At 46.8% G+C, this 21,241-nt stretch overlaps 1 protein-coding gene across 1 annotated transcript; it reads right to left on the bottom strand.

Moving 5' to 3' along the window:
* Window positions 1-1,959: 1,959 nt before the first annotated feature.
* Window positions 1,960-21,017, bottom strand: LOC130453982 (collagen alpha-1(XIII) chain-like). The gene is made up of 2 exons (XM_056796497.1): window positions 19,611-21,017; window positions 1,960-2,490 (listed from the first exon to the last, which is right to left on the bottom strand). Exons 1-2 carry the CDS (start codon window positions 19,911-19,913, stop codon window positions 2,248-2,250), a joined length of 546 nt encoding a protein of 181 aa, XP_056652475.1. The 5' UTR covers window positions 19,914-21,017; the 3' UTR covers window positions 1,960-2,247.
* Window positions 21,018-21,241: the final 224 nt, after the last annotated feature.

Genomic DNA, 21,241 nt, shown 5'->3' with positions numbered 1-21,241 from the left:
AGACAAGATTAGAACCCAGATCATATGACTCCAAGTCCAGTGAGCCTTCCATTATAATCCTCTGCTACATTCATGATAACCATTCAAATTTTTTCATCTCTTTATCCCCCAATTTATTTTATTTGCCCTTCTCCCTTCCTGCCTAGGGGTGTGGGTGAGAAAATCTCCATCATTCCCTGTGTGTGGAGACAACTGTGTTTGGGTGGACCTTCTCTGCTCCCATCCCACCATTCATCCTATTAAAAATAAAGTTTATTTATGTCCAAGGATGCTTAATGTAGCTTACGTAGACCTTCTATTGCTTATTTATTCCAGATCTTTTCACATTTCTTTCATCTCTACAGCTCCATGGGCAAGCCGGGCAGGGATCATTATTGCCATTTTCTGAATGAAGAAGAGAGTTTAGTGCCTTGCCCGGGTCTCCAAGTGGGTGAGTGATGGAGCCAAGACTAGGATCCAAGGGTCTTAACGCCTCACCTCCTTCTCTTCCCCCCGGCTGCTTGGCTGCTCTCTAGTAAACTGGATTTTTCTAAAAGAGGAAGCTTAGGTCCATTCAGCCAACTTCAGCACTTTTTTTAAAGGACCTACTGTGTGCTGAGCTTTGCATCAGGCCCTGGGGTTGGGAGTATTTAGACACATAAAGTTTGAAGGGGCAAACACAGTTCTGCCCCCTTAAATTTGTGAATCAGGCTCTGGGCTGTGCTATTCAGCTCCAGAGGAAGAAGGGATGGAGTCTGAATGTGGACCGAAATGTAATCGTTTTTACTTTAGTTTCTTCATGACATTTTTTTCTGATATGTGTCTTCATCTACAACATGACCAATATGGAAACGCATTTTGCATGACTGCACACGCATGACCTAGAACAAGCACACTGCTTACTGTTCAGGAGAGAGGGAGGAAGAGAACTTGGAACTCCAATTTGTAGAAAACGAATGTTAAAAAATGTTGTTATAAGTCATTGGGAAAGAAAAAGATTATTTATATATATATATATATTTTTAAATTTTAAACCCTTCCCTTCCATCTTGGAATCAATACTGTGTATTGGCTCCAAGGCAGAAGAGCGGTAAGGGCTAGGCAATGAGGATTAAGTGACTTGCCCAAGGTCACACAGCTTGGAAGTATCTGAGGCTAGTTTTGAACCCAGGACCTCCCGTCTCTAGTCCTGGCTCTCAGTCTACTGAGCTACCCAGCTGCCCCTAAAAGTTTATTTTTTAAAAAGATACGTCCTTGAGGGCAGGGGCTGTCTCTGGTTGTGAACCCAGCGCTTGTGAAAGTACTAGTAAAAGCTTTTTCATCCATCCATCCATCTATCCATCCATCCATCCATCCATCCATCCATCCATCTATCCATCCATCCATCTATCCATCCATCCATCTATCCATCCATCCATCCATCCATCCATCCATCCATCCATCCATCCATCCATCCATCTATCCATCCATCCATCCATCCATCCATCTAATCATTCACTCATTCATTCACATACTAGGTGCCAGGCCCTGTAGGCACTGGGGAAACAAAGACAAAAATGAACAATCTCTGCCTTCGAGGAACTTCCATGAAGTCAGGGGAGACAATGTGGAAACACACCAGGAGGAGGGCATTGGCTGCTGGGCAGGGGCCTTACAGAAGACTCTATAAAGGTAGCATTTGAAGCTTAAGCACAATGAAGTCCCCTGTAAAGACCTGTCATGGCCCCACAAGACGCAACAGAACAAATACAAGAAAGAGGAAAATGGAATTCTATTGGGATGCATTTGGGGGAAGGGGAGGAAGGCGATTCAAGTCAACTGAAATGATCTACATCCACCTTTATAGGACCATATGATCTAGAGATATAAAAGATCTCAGAGGTCATTTTGTCCAATCCTCCTGCTTTCTAGAGGGGAAACTGAGGCCCAGAGAGGTCCAATGATTTGTTCAAGGGCACCTGGGGAGCATGTGACAAAGGCAGGATTTGAACCCATGCCCTCCAACTCTAAACAGGTACACTTTTTTTTAACTGCACTCTATTGCCTCCAAGTTACACCAGAAGAGCTAATAAATTCTCAGTGACTTGGCTGCTTCATTTTACAGGTAGGAAAACTGAGTCCAGAGAGTGGAAAGTCCAGATGGCCAAATAACATACAAGAGTCGGTGACAAAGCTTCAGTTCAAACCCAGGTCTCCTGATTTCAAATTCTGCAATATAGCATGCCTCCTCCCATCCAGCTCTGCAAGGCCAGCACGGTTTTATAAACTTTATAACCAAAATCTCCCACCAAACTCGAGCGGGATGATCACATTTTTGCTTGCCACCCCAACACACACACACACACACACAAACACGGGCGACGGAGGGCACAGGGAGGGTTGCGTCGGTGTGTGACCCCGAGTCCCCCCCTCACGCCCTTCCTGCCCAGGCTGCTCCTTACCTGGGGGACAGTTACATCTCAATGACGTATCCCGGGGCTCGCGACGCCTGGTCAAATGAAGTTTCAGTTTCTGGAGGAGAGGAAAGAGGAAGGGGGTTCAGCTGCAGATAATAAAGCGGGGCACGTCATCACGAGGGGTGAGGAGGAGGTTGGCCAGGGAAGGGATGGCTCCAAGAGGGGGAAGCAAAGCCAGTTCGGAGTGGAGAGCCGATGATGGTTCCTGGATCAAAGACCTCTGTTTAATGGACTTCCACGTTCCACCGAGCCCCTGTGTAATAGGAAGCCAGCCGGCTGGGTCCACTCTCTTTAGTCTTAGATTTGGAGAAACCAAGAAACCAAGCTAGACCGTACAGCCTGTAGACACAGTCTAGCGCCCTGACGGCATTTTGTCTGGCAGCGTTGGCCAATTGGTCTCTGCACCTTCTCTCTGGAAAGGGGGCCACAAGGAGCCCAAGGCCAGCTCCCAGGAGAGCAGCGACCCAACGGGAGGGGATCCCAGGGGCATCCGGGAGACTCCCTTCCTCCCATTCAATCCCTCCCCCGACTGCCCCCAAATGCCAGCAATGCCCGTAATTAGACAAATCGAGGCAGGGCAGCAGTGAAAACAACCCTAGAAGGTAGGGGAGCAGGGCTCTTCCTTCTAACTCAATGGGAGCTGGCTGAGGGAGGGGAGTGGATTCAGAGCTGACGAGGGACCTCATGGTCAGCCAGTCCAACCTCCTCCTTTTATGGATAAGAAGAGGAGCAGATAACTCGTTCAAGGTCAGACAGGGAATAAGAAGTAGGATCAGAATTTGAACTCGGGCTCCCCATCTGTAAAAAGAATAGACTAGATGGTCTTGGAAATCCTTTCTCATTCCAGATCTCCTGGTCCAATGGCTGTTGAGGGGTAGTGAGCAATGGGTTCACAAAGAGTCTTTTTACACGTGACTGAACACGCGAACGACAACAATCCAACCCTCTAATTTTTCAGAGGAGAAGACAGAGGCTCAGAGATGTTAAGGGATCTGCCCAGTATCACAGAGGACTAGAACCTTGGCCCAATAGAAAGAGCTCGGCTCTTATTTCAGCTTGGAAGCTGACTTTGAGGGCCAGCTCTGAGCCCTCCTCAGCTCTGTTATTGTGAGCAAGTCATTTAAATCTCTTTAAAGGATGGATCTCTTGCTTGGTAATGAACCACAGGATCCTAGGATTTAGAATTAGGAAGCGGAGTTGGAATTCGAACTCAGACTCTCAAACACGCTTTTCTACCTGCTCAAAAACCCTGTGTCCACAGCTGTGCCAACACAGAAAGAGAAGAGAGCGAAAGGCGGAACTTCTTACGTCGGCACATAAGGACAGGAGGAGAGTGGGGTGCTGGAAAATACAGTCCTGGGGTACAAAATTCTAATTACACACCATTAATATGTTGATGACAATTAGGAGAAGGGAGAGTCCAGGGGTAAACTGAGGCAGCTTGGCTTGGCCTTAAGCTCTCCTGCTCAGGTCATCTATGACAGCCAATAAAGAAGGAAGCTAAGACCCACAAAGATCCTGTGAAGCTCCTGCCTCCTGCCTCTGACTCCTTGGAAATGTTCCCTCCACACTAAGTCACCATTCTTAGCTAGGTCCTCTCAGGCAGACAGGCTACACAGACAATAAATCTAATAAGGGAGGAAGGGAGGAAGGGAAGCATGTGGATAGGAGTGGGCTATGAAGCCTTCATGGAGGGGGAAATGAGCAATCTAAACCCTAGATCTGGACGGGGCTCCAGAGACTATTCAACCCTCTATTGTTCCAATGAAAGGACTTGGCCAAAGTTACACAGAGACAGTGTTAAAGGCAGAATTTGAACCCAGATCCTGTGACTTCTTTTCCTAATACTACACTGTTTCCTGGGAGAGCCTAGAAGAGCTTAAGGCCAAGAGGTGTGTGGAAGATGTTCTGGAATGGGAGTAGAAGAGTGGGGTGCAAAAAAGGGGTATGTAAACAAAGACACTAGAATAGGGAAAGGTAAGGTGTGAACAGAACTGAATGTTTCCTGAATTAAAACTGGGGGCACTGAGTCTAGGACCAAAGCTGGCACACAGTAGGTGCTTTAAGAGAGAAGGGCAATGAGTAGATCGTCCCCATGGGAGCCATACCCAGAAGATGGGACCTTGCCCCAAACACTGCAAGATTCATCCATGGGCTGGGTGGATTTCTTAGCCGCATGCCCCCAGGCATGTGGTGTTCTGCTTCGCCAAATCAAAGGGAAGGAAATGGAGAAATCCAAGCCCAGGACTCAGAATAATTGGGTTAGGCTGAGAGGAGGGAGCAGGGAAAGGAGGCGGTCACTGAAATTGGCCCTCCCCATCACAAGGCTCTCCTTACACAGCGAATTTGGCTCAGGATCAGAGGATCATAGCTTGACAAGCAAAGGAGCCGGAGGGATGAGCTCAAAGCCAACCGGTCCAGCCCCCTGCTTCCAAGTTAGCGTTGCCAGATAGGAGGTTGATCTCCAGTCTTTTGAAGAGGGAGATAGGGTGGTGTGGTTGGTGTAGACAACTTGGAATGTGGACTGGGCACAAGAATTATCCAATCTGGAAACAATTGAAGGTCTAGAGGAAGCTGGGGTGGGACAGAGGGGCAGGGGAATGAAAGATCGGATGTGTTAGAGCTGGCCAACAGAGATTACCTAGTCTGGTGAAGTCCTTTTATGGATGAGGAAACTGAGTCTTGGAAGATCAAGTGACTTGGCCAGTAGCAAAGCCAGGATGCAATCCCCTACCCCCACTCCAGCCCAATAAGGTCCCTGGTCTCTTTGCTACGAAGCATGGCGCACTGCTCCAAGCTTCCCTCAAAGACATGGGGGCACTTGTGCCTTCCCAGAGCTGAGACTGAAGAGAAAATATGATGGGAGATGCTTACATTTTTGACAAGGCTTGGGAATTCCTCGATGCAGGTACAGCCAGGAAAACAAGTCAGAAGTGACCTCCTGCCCTGAGGACCCCCTAGAGTGGGCACCTCCATCCACTGACTAGTCTCTCCCTGGTCAAGTCCCAATCTCTCTAATCAATTGGGTTCCTCTTCAATTTAGAGCATCAAAGAGTTGCCTGGGAGTCTCCCGGGGATTAAGTGGTTTGCCATAGATCACCCAACCATTGTGGGTCAGAAGCAAGTTCTGAACCCAAGACCAGTTTTCTATCCACTGAGCAATACTGGCTCCTGCTTTTGCTCAGCAAATTAAACGAGAACTACTTTTCATGGCGTACACCCAAGAGATAGAGAACCATCACTGGGTTGAGGAGTGGGCTTAGAGTCATATCACTCAACAACTTTTTATTAAGATAATTGGGGACCCAAAAATTTTTTAAAAGGGAATGTGAAATTGCTTTTACCTGTTATTAGGGTAAAATAAAATATGATCACATTTTAAAATAAAATGACAACCATGTGCCTGACACTGGGGATCTAAGTACCCAAAAGGAAGCAATCTCTATTTGTAAGGAGCTCCTACCTCTTGACATATAATGGTTGGGTGTTCCTAGGCCAATCACTCACCCCCAGAATGCCCTGCAGGGAACTTTGAATATTAATTGCAAGAAGAGTGGTTGCTCTGGACAGAGAGGGAATGCCTGTACCAAGAGCTCCTTCAAGCAATGAAACCATAAATTTGAACCAAAAAACTCCTACTCTCTCTTTATTTGGAAACCAATCTGCCATCGGGAAGGTCTTCCTTTGGATATGGTCCAGCAGCTGTAGCTGGAACGTGAAAAAAGCCTGGGAGATGGATGGGTCTGACCACCCGGCTGGAGAGGTTGGGTTGAGGAGGCCAAGGAATCCATCAGTCAGTGGCCATCCAATCCCAGATTCAGCAGCCCAAAGGGTAGTCATCTCACTTCTGTTTAAGCATGAGTAGGGCTTCCCTCTTTGGGCCAGCTTGGACTTGCTGTCTAAAATACTTCTCCATCTTGGAATATGGCAACTTAACACTTTCCTTGAGTTTTGAACCCTTTCAAGTATCGAGGCTGCCTTTCCCCAGGAAATCGGCAGTCAGGACGGATCTGGGATCCATCTGGGCTACTCAAGAACATTACAAAAATTCCTCCTCTCATAATCCAATCAGGCAAGGGAATGGCTGGAAGACCCATCCAAGGACCATGGGGTCTAGAGTTGGCAGAAATCTTGAAGATCATCTTGTCCAAACCCTTTATTTTACAAATGAGGAAACCGAGGCCCAGAGAAGACGAATGGACCTGCCCACTGGTTGGACTTCACTCTCTTTGGGCATACATTCAAGCTGGTTACACACTCAATGATGGATGAGCAAAACCATATTGGAAACTCACTCCTGTTGCCCAGACTTCCTGGACATGCGCCTAAGAGGTCAAGAATCTGAGCTGCATCCCTTTAGTTATCTGTTCCCATGGGCATACCCTGCCCTCCTGAGCCAGGTGGCAAGTTCCTGAGGGCAGGGCCATGCCTTCGTTTTGCAGTCATTATCGGGCACTTGATTTTGCATCCTGGCCTCTCCTACACTTGCACACACAGGGCTTTCTACATTGCCCAGCCCTTACCACTCTTCTGCCTTGGAACCAATACAGAGTATTGATTCTAAGGCTGAAGATAAGGGTTTTAATTTTTAAAAATGCTAGATCATCCGATTATGGGGTAGATGACTTTTGATGGAATGGGCTTATTTTGCTTTATCCTTGTGGTCCCTTTCAGTCCTGGGTCCTCAACAGGACCTTTTACTACCTCTCAGGCTCAGTTTGCTCATCTATAAAATGGTGATAATAATACTGTATTAACTATCTGGCGTGAGAACAAAATGGGGGCGGCTGTAAAGGGCTTTGTCATCCTTCTAATATCAGCTCTCGATCGCAAGAAGAGTCATCATTGGCCATCGAAGGGGAGGAGAACTACACAGAGGTAAGAATGTTCAAAGGCCATCGAGGAGACCCATTTGGCTGGAGTGGAGGCATGGCTGAAGGTAAGGTTGTTTGGGGAGTCTGGGGCCAGACTGGGAATGGCCTTGGAGGATGCCTGCTGTCCTTCAGTCTTCAAAACATTCATTCTCCTCTTCCGATCAGGGGCCTGTCTTGAGCCCCTCCCTCATCCCCCCACCCCTGCCCTGGAGGTCTTGGCAGAAAGAACTAAGCCCTGGCGCAAACCTGCAAAGGAAAAAGAGCCTCAGTGTCCCCCTTCAGAGGAAAGGGCTGTGAAATGGCAGCCGTTCTGCCCCTCTGTGCTCGAGTCCCTTTTGAAGCTTTTGGAAAGGCTCTGGCTGCCAACGTGGTCCCCGCCCCATCCCCCCAGGGTCCCACAGCTAGGGGAACAAGAGGCCCCAGCCACAGAGGGGGCCTTTCTCAGAACCACAGACTCGGAGAACAGGAAGGAACCTCAGCAGCTGTCCGGTCCGGCTTTCTCATTTGATGAGCCATTGGCCAAGAGAGACCTGAGGGCAGGGGCAAACCATGGGACAGACAACTCTCAAATCCCCAAGCTTTTGTGGACTCCCTTTTGATATGGGCACTTGGGCATAGGAAAGAAGAAGCAAACTTGGTCAACCAAGTCAAACCATTGTGAAGAAAGGGACTGGGGGCTGGGGGCTGGGGAGGAGGCAAGCCAAAGCCAAGAGGCGAGTGGAGAAGCTGGATCCAATCATATACTAAAGCCAGAGTGTGGACTAGGGTAGAAAGTCCAGGCTAAGGAGCACTGGCAACCGGGATAGGTCTGGCATCAAGATAGGGAAGAAGGGAGCCCATTGACATCATTTCCCTACCTCCCCATCACCCATCTTTCTCTCTCTTTCTCTCCAGAGAGGAAGCCAAATGTTTTTATAGGTTACTCACTCATTTTAATTTCTGTTCCCATTTGGCCAAGGAAAGCCTTAGCTTTTGTTCACTTTGCCTTTTAGCTTTTAATAGAGATAAAGGATGTTGAACAACATATTCAAGCCTTTGTTGAATTTTATTTATTGGTCTCTTGAATAGAGGAAGGGGGATGAGAAAGAACTTTCCCTGTTCAGAAAATGGGAAGTTATCTGATTAGCAGAGACTAATCTGGGGGCTTAGAGCTAATTTAGAACTGTTAATTAAAGAAATGCAAATCAAAACAATGCTGAGGTACCACCTCACACCTAGAAGATTGGCTAACAGGATAGCAAAGGAAAGTAATGAATGCTGGAGGGGGTGTGGCAAAATGGGGACACTAATGCATTGCTGGTGGAGTTGTGAATTGATCCAACCATTCTGGAAGGCAATATGGAATTATGTCCAAAGGGCGCTAAAAGACTGTCTGCCCTTTGATCCAGTCATACCACTACTGTGCTTGTACCCCAAAGAGAAAATAGGGAAAAATACTTGTACAAAAATATTTATAGCCGCTCTCTTTGTGGTGGCAAAAAACTGGAAAAGGAGGGGATGCTTTCCAATTGGAGAATGGCCAAACACATGGTACATGTTGGTGACGGAATACTATTCTGCTGAAAGGAATAATGAACTGGAGGGATTCCACGTGAACTGGAACGACCTCCAGGAACTGATGCAGAGTGAAAGGAGCAGAACCAGGAGAAAGTGAAACATTGTGGAACTATCCAATGTAATGAAAGTTACTACTAGTAGCAATATGATAATCCAGGACATTCCTGGAGGATTAATGAGAAAGAATGCTATCAATATTGAGAGAAAGAACTATAGGAATAGAAACACAAAAGAAAAACATAACTTATGGCATCACTTGTTTATATGGATATATGATTTGGGGATTCAATTCTATGATAAAATGAATAATATGGAAATAGGTATCCAGTTATAACATTTGTACAACCCAGTGGAATTGCTTATTGGCTCTGGGAGTGGGGAGGGGAGATGGAAGGGAAAGAAAATGAATCATGTAAACATGGTAAAATATTTTAGAAAATTAGAAAAAAAGACATAAAAAAGAAATAAAAATAGAGCTAAATATATTTTTTAAACTGTTACTCCTTTGTAAGCCTGGGATGCTTACCAGCTCATGCCTTAACCTAGGAGTATTTATCTCCAGACTCCTTGTCTTTTCATTGGGCATCTTTTGTGCCTGAAAGACTTCCTGGTCTCTATCTCCATCTACTTTCCTGAATTCCTCAACCACAAACTCAGCTTGAAACCCATCTTCTGCAGATCTTTCCTCTTCTCCCCTAATTTTAATGCCTCCCTTCTAAGAGGTTCTCTCATTTGTATTATATATTCCTTGAATGTGCATAGTTGTTTATTATCTTCCCTTTTCAAATTAACCTTCCTTGAGAGAAGGGACCATATTTTTGCCTGTCATTTACCCATAGAATTTAGTACAGTGTCTGGCCTATAGTAGGTGCTCAACTGATCATGGTGGTGATGACAATGATGAAAGCAATTTGGAATTATGCAAATAAAACTCCTGAAATGTCTATACTCTGGCCCAGTTTCCACTGGCAAACATATATTATACCCCAAGGAGATTCTGGCAAATAGAAAAGCTTCATAGGCACCAAATATTTCTAGCAACACTTTTAAAAGTACTAAAACTGGAAACAATGAAAATGCCCAGTAATTATTTATTTTTCTAAACCTTAACCTGCCTTACAATTATATCATCAGTGGTGAAGACTAGGAAATTGAGGTTAAATGATGTACCTAGGATCATACAACTAAGAAGTATCTGAGACAAGACTTGAACCCAGGTCCTCTTGATCCCAGGCTTGGCATTCTATCCACTGAGCCACTTAACTGCCCCAGATGCCCATCAATTATTAAATAGCTAAGCAAATTGTGGTACATGAATGCAATGGAATATAGCTGTGCTATAAGAAACTAAAAACATAAGCACAGAGAAGAATAAGATGACTTATATGAACTGATACAAAGTAAACAATATATAGGATGACTGTATCAATGTAAGTGGAAAGAGCAACAACTTCAAAACTACATGTGGTGAAACTAAAGACCAAGCTTGGCCCTAAACCAAGGAAATGAGAGGACATTTCCTGACCTGTCCTGGGCTCCTGTGGAGAGGTAGGTTAGTTCACAGGTGTGGAATATTGTATATAAAGTCAGATTTTTTTTGATGTGATGATAAATTTTCCTGAATTTTTTTCTTTTTAAAAAAGAACTTGATAAAAGGGGCAATTATTGGGGGGTGGGGGGGCAAGTGTAGGCAATTTTATAAAAATAAAATGTCTCAATTTAATTGTAAAAGACTAAAAATAATCCTCCAATTTGAGGTTAATTATCAGCAGATTCATTCCCTTTATTCAGCTAGGGTCTAGTGGAAGGAATGTTTCAACAAGGGTTGATCTATGTGGCCAGTAGGGATCAAAACCTTATTTTTACGTAGCAAATTTGAGGTCAGTCTATCGTCTGGGTTGACCTTTAAATTCCCTTCCACTTAATGTCCATGAAATATTAAAGGACCTAGAGGAAGGTTCCCAACTTGTCAAAGGTGGGGGTGGGGAAGGAGCTGCCTGTGGGAGGACACGGATAAGGCTTGTCCAAGATTAGAAGCAGATGAATGGCAATCTGCACCAGAGGATAGAGGGCTCACATCAGGGAGATCACAGACCCAGCCTGGTATTGGAGTATATTATAAATATCTGAAGGCTTGTTTCCATTTCAAATCCCCTTCCTCTTCAACCCCCTCCCCTAATTATGACTGCTCTGGCCACAACACACAATGTTACACCTTCCTGAAGACTGGTAGAGTTGGGAAGTTTGGGAAGATCTGTCCTGAGCATCCTTACCTTCCTTTTCCATACCTCTCTCCTCATCACCACTGCTCCTGTTCTATGCATGCAGGACTTAAAGTAGAAATGGATGTCCAGCTGAGGAGACAGTAAAAGGACTCCTTACCAGGTTCCAGTTGGCCTAAATGGCCCCTGGGATTATTTCCATCCAATATTTTACATGACAGCACTCATCAGATTGCTTACTGTCTCAAGGAGGAAGAGAATTTGGAACTCAAAATTGTTTAAAAATGAATGTTGGAAACTGTTTTTATATGTAATTGGGGGAAATAAAAATTATCATTTTTATTTTTTTCAAAAATGTTTTTATTTTCCTGATTACATGCTATCATAACAATTTGCAACATGTTTTCTGAAATTATAAAATTGAAATTGCTGCCCTCCCTACACTTGGAGATGGCAAGCAAAAATAAAATATTATTTGAGAGAAAAAGAGAGAGAGGAGAGAAAGAGAGAGAGAAAGAGAGAGAGAGAGAGAGAGAGAGAGAGAGAGAGAGAGAGAGAGAGAGAGAGAGAGAGAGCTAGCACTTCCATCTCTGAAATTCATGATTCTGAAAAGCCTGGCTCTCAACTAACTATCATCATTGGAAAAGCTGTGAGACCAGCATCTCTCAAACTGGGTTCCACAGAATCATGGGGTTCCAAGAGATCCAACCTGGGAGACAGTTCGATGCAGATGATTTTTTGTCTTTAATATATTGAATATAAAAAATCCATGTTACTAAAATAGTCTGCTTTATGTGTTTTTTCAATTAATGAAAGCCTTAATTTTTCCTATTTTCTTCTAAATCTATGGTCATGTCTGGGACATTCTATCCACATCCAGAGAGAGAACTGTTAGAGTTGGATGGATGCTGATCAAAACAAACTGTCACTTACATCAGTGTATTTTTGCTTTTATATGGGGGTTGGTTGGGATTTTGCTTTACAACGATGGCCAATATGGAAGTATGTTTTGGGTGAAATACATGAATGGCCCAGATCAAATTGCTTTTTGAGTGGGGGGAGGGAGACAGTTTGGATCTTACGATTTTGGAAAACATATGCTGAAAATTATTATTGCATATAATTGGGAAAATAAAATATGTTTGAATTAAATCTATGATTTGATGGAAAGGTCTAAAAGAATCACATTAATGGCAGAATTTCAGGCACTGTGATATTTGGGGGATAAGAGTGCCTTGAATTAGGACAAATAGGTGGCTATAACCTCTGCCAGTTTTTCAAGCAGGTCCTCAGCCCACATACCTTGATCTCCCTGGGAATACTTTTCACCATGTTAATGGGGCTGGCCTACTTGAAACTGCATTTCCTCCCTTTTACCTCACTGAGGCAGCCACTACCCCTGCCCTCCTTGATCATTTACGGTAGATTTCACAGGCACCCTGGACCTCTTTTGATCTTCATTTGGGACAGTGTGATTTAACAACTGCTCTGCAGCTGGAAAAATCATTAAGTTCAGGAAAGCTGGGAAGACATGGACAATCCACCCAGGAGGAAACCATGGGAAAGGGCAAAGACAATCCTAGAAAAATCCTTAGATCCACTGAGCTTTTTTGCCTCCCCCTCTCCCAGGCTCATTTTCACTGTCAATTTTCTTTTCCCATTGTCCCTTCTCTCGTTATATTCTGTTCACTCCCCTCTTTTTTCTGGTGTCCTCTTTGGCTGGCATTCAAGGCCCTTCAGAATCACAGATGGCCAGAGATGGAAAATGTAGAGCCAGAAGTCTAACCCATCCAGTCTAGCCCTCTTGTTTCATCAAGAAGGAAACCAAGGCTGAAAGTCAGTATCAGAGGGAGCACTTGAACCCAGGGCCCCCAATTCCAAATCCACCAGCCTTTGCTCAGTATCAAGAGACCATCTGGCAGAGCTAGCATCTGAATTAGGTTTGACCTCCAAAGACAGCAGCCCAGTCCACTTGGGGACAGCCCTGGCTATTAGGAAGATTTTCCTTTATATGATGCTGAAGTCCTCTCTACAATTTCCACTCACTGCTGGAGCCAAGCAGAGAATAAGGCTTAATCTCTGTTCCACATGAGAGCTCTTCAAATCCTTGAAGACAGCTATTATTACCCTCCTAAATCTTCCCTTCTCCACACTAACTAGCTCAGGGTCTCCTCCCTGATCCACAGATAGTGCGCTCACTTTCTAGACTGCTTGCCATCTGCATCACCCTCCTCTGCGAGTGACTCCAGTGGACATGGAGCAAATGGAAAGAACCCTGGCTTGGGAGTCACAGGCCTCCAGCTCAAATCCCACCTCGGTGGCTTGTTGCCTGAATAACCTCTCCTGGGTCTCACCTGTAAAATATAAGGGAGAGGAGGTGGACTAGATGAATCTGAGGTGGAGATGGCTCTGAATCTGAGACTGACTTCTGGGATACCCTGGTAATGCCCTTCCTAAACTGTGGTCCCCAGGATTGAACCCATTATTCCACAGGTAACTAGACCAGAGAAGAGGATGGCAAGAGGACCCCCTTCCTCTTTCTGGATACTTCTGGCAGCCTGAAAGCACATCAGCTTTTCTGACTGCCACATCACCCTGCTGACTCATAGAGCTAGAAATCTGGCTCCCACCTGTGTTGTTTCCAGCGCTCTCTCTCTCTCTCTCTCTCTCTCTCTCTCTCTCTCTCTCTCTCTCTCTCTCTCTCTCTCTCTCTCTCTCTCTGTGTCTTTCTCTCTCCCCTTCTCACCCATTATCTTTTCCTCTCTCTTCTCCCCCTCCTCCTCTTCTTCCTTTTCCTTTCCCCTTCTTTCCCTCCTACCCACTCTCTCTCTCCCACCGCCTTCTCTCCCTTCCATTCTCTTCTCTCTTTCTCCCCTTCCTTCTCTCCTACTCTCTATTTCTTTTCTTTTCCCCCCTCTCTATTTCTCTGCCTTCCACCCTATTTCTCTTTCATTTTCCCTGGCACTTCCTCCCCTTCCCCTTTCTTGCTTCTCCTCCCCTTGTCTTCTCTTCTTCTCCCTTCTTTTCCTTCTCTTTTCCCATCAGCCTGTCATGAACTCTCAAAAGTGGAAAGTCCCTTAGATATCATCTAGTCCAAAGTCTTTGTTTTACAGATGGGGAAACTGAGGCCCTGAGAGAAGTGGCTTGCCTAAAGTTCAAACAAGCTTTTTGAAAGTGAAGATGTGTAATGATGGGAAGGTGACATATTGATTTATTGGGGAAGTGGAACAATTACAGTTGGATGGATGGAGATTGGAGATCTGTGTTCACACTTTAGCTATGCTTCTTATTCTGTAACCTTAGAGGAGATATATAAATTTTCTGAACCTTCTTTTCTTCACCTATCAAATGAAGGATTAGAATGGATGATCTCAAAAGTCTCTTTTAGCACTAAATCTTCTGTCATATTAGATGTATATAATATCACATCATATTATAGCTATACCCCATATCATAGAATCATCAGGATCAGAGACTAGAGCTGGAAAAGTCTTTAGAAGCCATCAAGTCAGTCCTGGGAAACTGAGATCCAACGAGAATTAGTGACTTGCCTAAGATCACAGAGATCATGTCATCAGCAGAACTGAAACCTAAGCATTGACTCCTAAGGGATTGTTTTTCCATGCTAATGGTAGGGAAGGAAAAGGCAGGCAGGTTTCCAAGGAGGGAACTCAGCTCAGGTGGTCAGGTTTGGGTATTGTTCCTCAATGGCACTTTAAGAGGTTGGGAGTGATTGGACACAAAAAGTTTGAAGGGGCAAAACACAATTCTGCCCCCTTAAACTTGTGAATCAGGCTCTGGGCTTCCCTTCATGGCTGCTCCATTAAGAGATCACCCCATGACCCTTCTGGGAGTGTCCCTTCATTTCTTGAAGGTCTCCCCCCAGCTCTTCCCAAGTTATAGTCTTCGGGATCTTCTCCCACCCCACCCCTCCAATGAATTTCTGACCGAGATGTATCAGCTACAAGATAGGTCGCCTTCCTTGGAGGACTTGGGTAGAGTCCTCTGCAAGACTTAGAACACAGAGTTGAGAATTTTTTGAGCCCCTAATATGGGAATTCCTTCATTCTACAAACATTTATGAAGAATTTGCTGAATTCATTGCACAGACCTTGGTACTAGGAAAGACGTGGTTTAAGTAAAATGTCATCCCGGCCCTCCTGGGGCTTATGGTCTAGCTGGGAGATAAGAAGAGAGCAAAGATGATTGTGTACACTATATTCAATTCATCTCAGTGGCCTAGAGGCTGGGATCATCCTTTCACTCGTCCAGCCAGCTTTGACTCCTGGCTCTCTTTTCTTTACCCCACAGATCCAGTCAGTGATCATATCTGGTTTGGGCCTCTTAAACAGCTCTCTATCTATCTAAATCCTCTTCTTATCTCATTCCCATTCACCCCTTCTCTCCACTTGTGCAAGCCACCATCCCAATTCCAGCCCTCATCACCTCTTGCCTCAACCACTGCAATAGCCTTCTAACTGGTTTCCCTTCCTTAACCAAACCATCTTCCAAAACAGCGTTTGTCATTGTTCAACCATGTCAAACTCGTGTGTGGGGTTTTCTTGGCAAAAATACTTAGGTGGCTTGTCATTTCCTTCTCTGGCTTATTTTACAGATGAGGAAACTGAGGCAAACAGGTCTAACTTGACTTGTCCAGGGTCACATGACTAGTATGCATCTGAGGCTGGATTTGAACTCAAGATGAGTCTTCCTGACTCCAGAGAGTCCAGAGAATTAGAGAACCCAGAATGCAGATTGAAGTATGTTTTTTTAAACTTTCATTATTTTTGTTGTTTGTTTTGTTTTTTTTTAGCAATGTGGCAAATGTGGCAAATGATCTTACATCTATAATTGATATCAAATTGTTTGCCTTCTCAAGGAGAGGAGTAGGGTGAGAAGGAGGGAGACAATTTGGATCTAAACCTTTTTAAATTATTTTAAAATTTGTCATGTGTAATTGAGAAATAATTAATGAAATAAGTAAAAACAATTTTAAAATCGAATCTCGAGCCACATCCCATTTTACCAAGAGGAAACTGAAGCAAGTGAGGATTAGGTGATTTGCTCGTGATCACACAGCTAATAAGTGTCTGAGGTAGTATTTGACCCCATGTCTTCCTGATTTGATTCCAAGCCTAGCTCTCTTCCTACTGCACTCTACTATTCTATTGCAAGGAGAAGTGTATCAGAAAGGTGCAGACCAAGTGAGAATTAAAGGTTGAAATGAAGAAACCAAGGCAGTGACTTGCTCAGGGTCACACAGCTTGTATATGCTGGAGCACAGGCTGGATCCTGGAACCCCAAGGACTGCATGCTTTCCAGGGCACCATTCAATAGAACATGGAGGGCTCCTGAGGTCATTGCTAGTGCAATCCCACCAGAGCGTCTGGCCTTCCTCCCTTTCTCAGTCCAACATAACTCCCTCATCCTTCTCTGAGCTGCGGGAATCTCTTCTCCTAGTGACCTAGGCTGAGGAAAGTCGATTCAAACCAGGCAGAGGCATGGAGGACTCCTGCAGCCCTCAGACCTGGGAGGTCCTTCCTTGCCTGATCTGCCTGTAATGACGCTCTCTTCCCTGAGGCAGTACAATAAATGGAAGGAGAGATGGATTTGGAATCAAAAGACTGAGGTTTGAGCCCTAGCTGTGTCACTAAATGAGACTGGGCAACTCTGTCTCTGGGCTTCAGTTTCCTCATTTATAAAATAAAAGGATTGAACTAGGTAATTGTTGATGTTCCTTTTTTTTCCTAATAGACCCTTACCTTCCATCTTAGAATCAATACTGCGTATTGGTTCCAAGGTAGAAGAATGGTAAGGGCTAGGCAATGGAGGTTAAATGACTTGTCCAGGGTCATACAGCTAGGAAGTGTCTAAGGCCAAATTTGAACCTAGGACCTCCCATCACTAGGCCTGGCTCTCAATCCACTGTGCTACCCAGCAACCCAGCTACCCCCTCCTTTCTCTTCTAAATCCTGTCTGAATCCCTTCTGTTCTTTAAGCCCCAGTTTAAATCTCACCTTCACTAAGCCATTAACACCCCCACATCACAAGATTTCCTTTCTCCTCTGGCATTTGTTTGGAGTTAAATAACTTTCAATTCAATGCAATGCTCTTTTATTAAAGGTCTGCTTCACTAGGCTAGAGGATTAAAAAAAAAATTACAGTACCAGCCCGCAAAAAGCTTATAGTCTAATAAGGGAATGGGACATGGACACAAACGAACGTGATCCAAGGTAGAATCTGATAGAAGTAGGTTTTAAGATCAAGGAAAGATCTCTAAATATTTCAAATAAAATGTTAGATGGGAGAGCTGGATGGACAAGTTACTTAGGCTCTCTGGGCCTCAGTTTCCTCATCTGTAAAATGCAGGACCTGGACTGGATGGCCTCTGAGTTCCCTTCCAGATATAAGTCCAAGGCTATGATCCTATGATCCTATGTCCTGGTCAACTCACTTAACCTCTGCCTCAATTTCCCCACCTTTAATTGAAGATAATGCTGGCATCACCTATCAACTGGGGCTATTCATAGGTTCTGAGATTCAGAGCTCCAAGGGATGTTGGAAGTCATGTAGTTCAACCCTCTCATTTTAAAGAGGAAGAAACTGAGGCTTAGGGAGGGGACGGAAGTGGCCTGGCTGGAATTCAAACCCAAACTCCGAACGGTGAGAAAGGTGGGTTTTTAAAGGTGTTACAAAAATGAATGAATGTACTAGACTCAGTAGTCTGGGTTTTGTACTTTCGGTGGGGAGGGATGTGGCCACTCTGCAAAGTTTGGCAACTGTAAGAAAGATGGATGGGAGGTAGGCAAAGAGACCAAGCAGGAAGGGCTGAGAACTGCCCGGCTTCATGCCAGTGGAGTGGTAGAGAAACAGCTAGAATCTCAGACCTATAGCTAGAGCTGGTCCTTAGAACTCATTAACAAGCGTTCTGTTGGCTCCGGGAAGGAGGCTCCGGGAAGGAGGCGCCGGAGGTCTTCTCTCCCACCCTCTGCAGCGTGCGCAAGGCACACAGTAGGTGCTCAGTAAAGGTTTGGATTTAATGCGCCGCGCTGGACCAGAAGCCAGAAGGACCTCGAGAAGGATGGGAGGGAAATCTCTCAAAGCTGGAGGACATCCGTGGGTTTGCCTCTGGAGACTCTAAGGGAGTGACTCACTCCCCCTTCTCCCTCTTCTCTGACAAGGACAAGGCAATAAAAGCTGGGCAGTTGGGAAATGGGGGTGGGCGGAACTTGCTGAAGGGAAAGATGCCCCCAGGGGACGATTTCGTCTCTGGACACCGGGGCATTCTTCCCACCCGCCAGGGGAGAGGGTGGGGGCCTCGGACAGGGATCGGACCTCGGAGTTGGGCTGGAGTCCAGTTCCTAGCTAGAGTGGCGATGGAGGGAAGTCTTGAAACCACCATTTTTTCAGGCCAGGGCACAAAAGAAACCTCTCGGCTCAGGCTGGGGGGCGGGTAGGAGAAATAAAGGAACGAAACCCCAGAAGACCAAGGCCTACGTTGTTGTGCTACTCCGGCCTGCACCTATAGGACGGGGGTAGGTGAAGGCAGGTGAGAGGCTGTTCTGTGCGGGATAGGGTTAAGGCTTAGCTACCGTGGTCAGTCACGGGGAGCGCAGCCTATGCTCACAGTTACCCTGGCCCATTCAAACCCTATCCCTAGATACATAGATAGCACTAGAGCACCGGCTCACAACAGCACGAGTTCGTCCAGTGGATTTCAGGTCCCCATCTCTCTGCCAGAAACTCATCTCTCCCGCCAATTTCCTTAAAGTCACCCACCCCATCTTCAACCCTCTTCCCCAAAGTGAACAGCCCGTGGGAACCCAAGAGGCGCCCTGGGCGCAGAGTCCAGCCCCCAGGAGATCAGAGATATTATGAGGTTAAGTTAAACACTTAAAAACAGAAGGGGCAAGTGCGGAACCGGACGAGCTGAGGAGGGTGACAGAGGACCCAGAGGATCAGAGAGAAGTGGGACAAAGATGAGAGAGAGAGAGAAATGGGGAGGGGGGCGGAGAGGAGAGAAGAGAAGAGAAGAGAAGAGAAGAGAAGAGAAGAGAAGAGAAGAGAAGAGAAGAGAAGAGAAGAGAAGAGAAGAGAAGAGAAGAGAAGAGAAGAGAAGAGAAGAGAAGAGAAGAGAAGAGAAGAGAAGAGAAAACACTTAAGGAAAGATAGTGGAGAGGAAAAAATAGAAGAAAGAAGAGAAGGCAAGCCTGTAATGTAGAGGCAGATGGGAAAATAGAAGGGACGAGAAAAACGGAGAGAGAAGAGATGGGAGGAGGAGATAGAAGGGGAGAGAGGAGAGAGAAGTAAGAGGAGAGAGTGAAAGGGAGAAAAACAAGAGGCAGAAGGAAGGAAAAAAGAAGGGGCGAGAGAAGAGAAGAGTGTAGAAAAAGGAATACTTAGAGAAGTAAAGGCAAGACTAGGTAAGAGAGGAGAGATGAGGAGAGAAGGGCAGGCTAGCGGTAGGGGCAGGGGCAGGGGCAGAGCAGGGCAGGGCAGGGCCCACAACAAAGAGGACCGACCTCCTCCAGCAGCTGGTTGACTCTTCCCAAAATAGCCTCTTCCATTTGGTGCGCGGCCAGCCAGGCGGGGGGCTGCGGGGGCTGCTGCGGGGGCGGGCGCCGCTGCTCGGCTTCCAGCCGGCCCAGGCGGGACTGCAGCTCCGCGCTCCGAAAGTGCACCAGGAGGCTGAGCGCCAGCGAGAAGAGGGACACGCCGCCCAGCAGCACGCAGCTCCGGGGCAGCGGGGGCCGGGGGCACGGCTCCGCCCGGGCCGCCGTCGCCGCCGCGTCGCTGGCCCCTTGGCGAGTCTTGTCCTCGACCATGCCCGTCCTCCGCGGTCCGGTCGCCCGAGAGCCCAGGAAAAAGTAAAGCGCGGCGCGGGCCGGCTCGCCGTCTGCCTCCAGCGCGGGGGCACTCAAGGGGGCAGCCAACCAGCAGCGCGGAGGACAAGGGTGACGGGCACGGTGCTGGTGAGCGCCTGGGCGCAAACTTGGAGAGCCGGGCGGGCCGCGCGCGGCGCGCAGGAGTCCGTCCAAGGGCGGTGGGGTGGTGGGGCCGAGGCTCTGCGCACTCCAATGAACGTCCGTGCCCGTCCCGGGGCTTGTGCGGGGAGCAAGCAAGAGAGCTACCGAGCTGGTGTCCTCCCTCTCTTGCTCTTCCTCCTCCTCCTCCTCCTCCTCCTCGGCGTCCTCCTCCTCCTCCTCCTCCTCCTTTCTCTGGCTGGGGTGGGTCCCCCCGGGGTTTGTCAGTTTCGGTTCCGCGGTGAAGCAAGGGAGGGATCGGCCAGAAGAGTCCCCATTAGAGAGAGGTGTCTGCTACCGCCGCCCCCTCCTCGGAGGTGTGCCGGGCCCGGCTCGGGCGCCTCTGTAACATGACACACTACTCCCTAGCTACAGGCATCCGATGAGCAAGCCTTGCTGCATCCCCTACACCACTGAATGACTCCAATCTCTCTCTCTCTCTCTCTCTCTCTCTCTCTCTCTCTCTCTCTCTCTCTCTCTCTCTCTCTCTCTCTCACTCACTCCCTTCCTCCCTCCCACTATCCCTCCCCTCCTCTGTCTCTGGGTGTCTCTGTGTCTGTCTTTACTCCTTCCCTCCAACTTTCTCCCCTCCCTAGCTTCTCTCCTATCCCTCTACCTGTATCCTCTCTCTCTCCTTTCCCCCTTTCTTCCTCTTTCTCACTAATTATTTATTTATGCAAAGTTACTCAGTGGGATGGAAGATTAAGTCTTACCTCCCTCCTCCCTCGGCCCCCAAAGTCCCCACGCCGGGGCTCCCAGTTCCCTTTGAAGTGCCTCTTGGATAGTTATTTATAGGCAGGAAAGAGATTGGGCTGGAGCACAGGGACTTCAGGTTTTTCTGCCCTCTTCGGTTTCACACCAAGGTGGGGAGACTGGTTCGGTTTTTTCTCTTTCCCTCCCCCAGCCAGCTTTGTAAGGCGGGACCACCCTCCAGCTCCCTCCCTCTTCTGAGAAGCTTGCAGAAGAAGTGACCTCTTGGTCACTTCTTAGGAAGAAGGAAGATTCCCCTAGGAATTTCCCCAACTGGGTCACTATCTGCTCTTCTTTGTGGCTCTCCTGGTGGGGCCCACTCCCGGAGCCTTGGGTTCCCATAGATCTTCCAGCCATTTCCACTACTGTCTTGTGCAGAT

The sequence above is a fragment of the Monodelphis domestica genome, chromosome 1 (assembly GCF_027887165.1).
Source record: "Monodelphis domestica isolate mMonDom1 chromosome 1, mMonDom1.pri, whole genome shotgun sequence".
In the NCBI taxonomy this organism is placed as follows: Eukaryota; Metazoa; Chordata; class Mammalia; order Didelphimorphia; family Didelphidae; genus Monodelphis; species Monodelphis domestica.
Note: the sequence above shows the minus strand (reverse complement) of the source record. Positions and strands in the feature narration are given on the sequence as shown.